Here is a 4,310-nt window from a genome sequence, read left to right on the forward strand (position 1 = left end):
GTTATACGTGGCTGTGAGGCAGCTATAATTCATTGTTTCTGTTTTTCTCCCTCCCCAAACAATTCTGTCCTAACCTGAGGCTCTCTTAGGAGGCTCTTTAGTGCCCTCTCCCCGCCCCATTCATAAAATGGACTCCGTGGCTTTTTTTTCCCTTTTCCTTTTTTTAAAATTTTATTTAAAAAACCTTCGGTGCAATATTAAAAAGCAATACAGCCAGCTGGAGCGACAATCAACAGAAAGAAAAGAGGGAGGAGAGGAAAGGCCCGAGGAACCCCAACCCAGCTAGTCCCCTAGGGGCTGGAGGCCAGGGGCAGACTGAGAAGGGGGGCATGGGTGGTAGGGGAGGGAGGAAAGACCACCCACCAAAATAAACAGGCAGATCCAAACATTTATACAGGAAACATCTGGCTGAACAGAAGAGGATCTTGGGGAGATGAGAAGCCCCCCACATTTCATTTTTTTTTTCCTAAAATGTCCTGGACTGGGTGGGGAGGGTCAGCCACCTGGGGTTTAAGGAGCAATCCCCTCCCCACACCGACGTGCTGAGGGGCAGATGTGTGTGAGACAGACACAAGGGGCAAAGATAAGGACAAGAGGGTGCCCTCTCCCTGGAATCTGTTATGAGGGCTGAGGGTGTCCCCGTCCAGCTCCTGGACTCTGGGGGATCTTGGGTGAGATGGGGGCCGGAATGGGCTGGGGCAGGGGTGAGGCTGGGCGCTCAGCCTAAGAAGCCATCGGGGTCATCATCCTCAAAGTGGCCTTGCTGAAGCACCTTGATGTGGTGCTCGTAGATTTTCAGGGCTGGCCCGAGGCGGATGGACAGGCCGGTGAGCACATCTGTGCGCTGCATGAGCAGCAAAGATTTGCCATCAATTTCCTGGGTGGGACAGGAACAGAGAGAGCCGGGATCAGGGCACATCCCAGGGAGACCCTCTGTGTCTGTCAGTGTGTAGTCCTGGGCTGGAAACTCACCTGCTCTTGGAAAGCTGTCGCCTGCTCCGGGAATCCAGCCTCAGTAAAATATTCGACGACATCCATCACGGTCCACTCCACGGGATCAGATGGCTTCTCTTTGCGCCCGGGACTGCATCAAAACAGACAGACACCAGTGAACACGGATGTCTCTCTGGCTGTACCACACACCTGAGCAGCACCCCCATGTCTCCAATACCCCAACTTACGGACAGCCAAAGGGGGTCCCGTCGGCCCCAGGTAGGGCTGGTTTGCCTGGGGGCAAAGGCACGGGGGACGGGGAGTCTGGCCCGGTGGCAACAGAAGCTGGGAAGGAAAAAAACACCTGCCTTTGGCTTTGTCTTCGGGCTGAGTTCCTCTCCACCTAGCACTTTTCCCCACCCAGAAGGATCCTTACCTGTTCCCCCCTCCTTGTTCATGGCTGCCATGGAGAACACCTGGCGGGTGCCGCTGCCCGGGGCTGGCCCCCGCCCTTCATCCTGGCCCTGGTGCGGTCCGCAGGGGGTCCACTCCTTGACCCTCTCCTTGGCACTCTGAGGTCCCCGCTCGCCGTTAAGCTGGTGGTGCTGGGCACCTGCAGGACGGTCACTCTCGGGCACTTCAGAGCCCTCTGACACATCATCTTCATCATCTTCATCTTCATCATCATCTTCTTCCTCTTCTTTCTCAAGCACTCGCTCTTCTCCACCTCTCTGGAGCCGAGGAGAGAAGCATGCAAGATTAGTAGCTGTTCTAATCCCAGACCCTGACTGTGGCGTCCGGGCGGTGGGGAGGAGGAACCGATTCCACCTTTAAGAACAATACGGACTAACTTTTACGCATTCACTCGGTGCCAGGCTCTGTGTTAACTAAAGCCCTCGACAACCAAATCTTACTAAACTCGCTCAACAACCCCAAGGGGTCGCTACTGTTATTAAGCCGCGTTTACAGCGGAGGAAACTGAGGCTCCGGGAGATTCAATCACTTGCCAAGGTCACCACGCACCGAGCCCGCAGGAAACGCGCGCAAAGCCCCAGCCACCCGCCACCCAGTTCCTCCCAGGACTCGCGCCCCCGCCACCAACTTCGCCCGCACCTGCCCACCGCGCGGCGCCCCCGCTCCCCGGCGCGCTCACCTTGCTGCGAGACGGGCGGGCGCTGGCGGCCGGCGGCGCCCGTCCGGGCCTGTCCCCGCGGGGCAGCGCAAGCGCTCCGAGACGGGTGCGCTCCAGACGGCCTCGCGCCGCCGCCTCCTCCTCCAGCAGCCCCTGCACGCGGCCGCGGGTTAGGCGACCGCCGGCGCCGCCGCTGCCCCCGAGGTAGCGCACGACTTCCCGCAGGCTCACGGGCCGCGCCGCGCCGCCGGCCCGCACCGCGCCCCCCTCCGGCGGCGGCTGTGGCTGCGGCGGCGGCGGCTGCTGCTGCTGTGGCGGCGCCGGCGGCTGTGGCGGCGGCGGCAGCGGCGGCTCCCGGGCGGCGACGGCGGGCGGGGGGGCGCGGCGCGGGCCGGCCGGGGGCGCCACCGCCGGGGGAGCGGCTGGCGCGGGCGGCGGCGCGGCCAGGGGCGCGGCCCGCTGCGCGCGGGGGCCCGGCTGCGCGGGGCCAGGCGAGGGGGGCGCTGTGGCGGCGGCGGCGGCCGCGCGGGGCGCCCGGGCCGGGGCGGCGGCGGCGACGGGCGCGGGCGGTGGCGGCGGGGCGGGCGTGGGCGGCGGCGCGGCGGCGGCGGCGGGGGCCCCGCGGGGGGCGCGCGGCGGGGCCGGCGGGGTGGCTCCGCGCCGGGGCGGCTGGACGCGCGCCGCGTTGCGGTACGAGATGCTCCCCTTGTAGCTGACCCGGAGCACGGCGCGCTGCTGGATCAGTTTCTCGAGCTCGGCGCGCGTGCGCTCCGGCTCCGGGCCGTGCCGCCGCCGCACCATCCGGCAGATGCGCTCCAGGTCCGGCCGCGCCTTGCGCGAGCGCAGCGAGTCGATGGTGTCCAGGATCCACTCTTGGTAGTGCGGGGAAGCGGCGGACGACGAGGCGGCGGCCGCCGTGGTGGCGGCCGCCGCCGTCTCCGGCGGGGGTAGGGCCGGGGGCCCCGCCATGCCTCCCGCCCGGCCCGGCTGCACCGTGCGCGCTGCCTCCCTCCCAGCGCGGCGCCCCCCTCCCCGGCTCCCCTCCCTCCGCCGCTGCCCGCCTCCTCCGCCTCCCCCCCCGGGGGGCGCAGCGCCTCGGCGGAGCGGCGGCGGCGCTGCTGTTTCTTTGCAAAAAAAAAAAAAAAGAGAGAGAGAGAGAGGGAGCGAGAGAGAGAGAGAGAGGAAAAAACAGTGAGAGAGAAAGAAAAGAGAGAAAAAAATATGCACACACTCACTCACTCGCACGCACGCACACACAGACCCGCTTCTGCTGGGCGCGCGCGGGGCCGGGGATGCGAGGGGGAGGAGGGGAGCGCGGCGCGGCCGGCCCCTCCCCGCCGCCGCCGCCGCCGCCGCACGCGCGCCCTGCGCCCGGGACACTCCGGCCCCCCTTCCTTCCCTCCCTCCCTCCTCCCCGCCGCCCGCCTTCCTCCCTCCCACCCCCACGCGCCCGCTTTTAAGGTGGAGCCCGGGCCCCCCGCCCGCCCCCTTTACCCTGCGCTCTCGCTCACTCCGGCTCGCTCCGGCCCCCCCTTACAACTCCCGCGCGCTTTTTAAGGAGGCGCCGCGGAGTTGGCGCCGGGGCGGGGGCGGGGGAAAGCGACGGGCGGGGGAGGGGGAGGGGAGTGCCGGGGGGAGGGGAGAGGGGGCGGGCAGGGCGGGCGGGCGGCGCTCGGCCGCCCTCCAGCCATTGGGCGCGGGACCCAGACGTCCCCGGCGCCCAGCCCCCCTCTCCACGCCTCTCCAGCGCGCTCCGCTCTCGGGACCGCACTTACCGGGAACTCGCCGCCCGCGGGCCGGGGCTGCCGCGCTCGCAGGGTGCTGCGGGGACCCTCCTGCTGCCGCCGCCCCCGCGTCCCTCAGGCGCGCCTGGCCCGGCGCTGAGGATGCGGGAAGGGGGGCGCGCACCCTCTCCCCCTTCTACTCCCCCTGCCAGGGCCGCCCCCGCCGCCGCTCGGCCTCCTGGCGCGCCAGCCCCAGCGCCTCCCTAGAGCGCCCTCTCGGTCCCGGGCTGGACGCCGAGGGGGCGCGCCGCAGATTTGGGGACCCCGAATCTGGGGTCAAAGGGCAGTTTGACGCTCGTTTCTCCTGCGGGGCCGAAGGAGTGCCGGAATTTCAGCTAAACCCTGGTTACAAGGACTTCAAGCCAGGACCTGATCGGCCTGCACGCTGGGGTCCGAAATTCCCTTTCCAACCCCCTGGGGGTGTGTGGGTGGGTGATCGAAGTCGAGAACACCAGCGACAC

At 67.7% G+C, this 4,310-nt stretch overlaps 1 protein-coding gene across 1 annotated transcript; it reads right to left on the bottom strand.

The window, feature by feature from the left end:
- Positions 1-141: 141 nt before the first annotated feature.
- SAMD1 (sterile alpha motif domain containing 1) lies at positions 142-3,424 on the bottom strand. Its single transcript, XM_034946716.4, has 5 exons — positions 2,087-3,424; positions 1,370-1,664; positions 1,182-1,278; positions 973-1,084; positions 142-877 (listed from the first exon to the last, which is right to left on the bottom strand). The coding sequence occupies exons 1-5, from the start codon at positions 3,032-3,034 to the stop codon at positions 719-721; spliced, it is 1,611 nt and encodes a 536-aa protein (XP_034802607.3). The 5' UTR covers positions 3,035-3,424; the 3' UTR covers positions 142-718.
- Between the last annotated feature and the right edge of the window lie 886 nt (positions 3,425-4,310).

The sequence above is a fragment of the Pan paniscus genome, chromosome 20 (assembly GCF_029289425.2).
Source record: "Pan paniscus chromosome 20, NHGRI_mPanPan1-v2.0_pri, whole genome shotgun sequence".
Taxonomy (NCBI): Eukaryota; Metazoa; Chordata; class Mammalia; order Primates; family Hominidae; genus Pan; species Pan paniscus.

Coding starts and splice junctions, on each gene's coding strand:
- SAMD1 (XM_034946716.4), bottom strand. CDS start 3,034: ATGGCGGGGCCCCCGGCCCTACCCCCGCCGGAGACGGCGGCGGCCGCC. Junction 1,085..1,181: donor GGGACCCCCTTTGGCTGTCC/GTAAGTTGGGGT, acceptor GTTTTGATGCAG/TCCCGGGCGCAAAGAGAAGC. Junction 878..972: donor CGACAGCTTTCCAAGAGCAG/GTGAGTTTCCAG, acceptor TGTCCCACCCAG/GAAATTGATGGCAAATCTTT.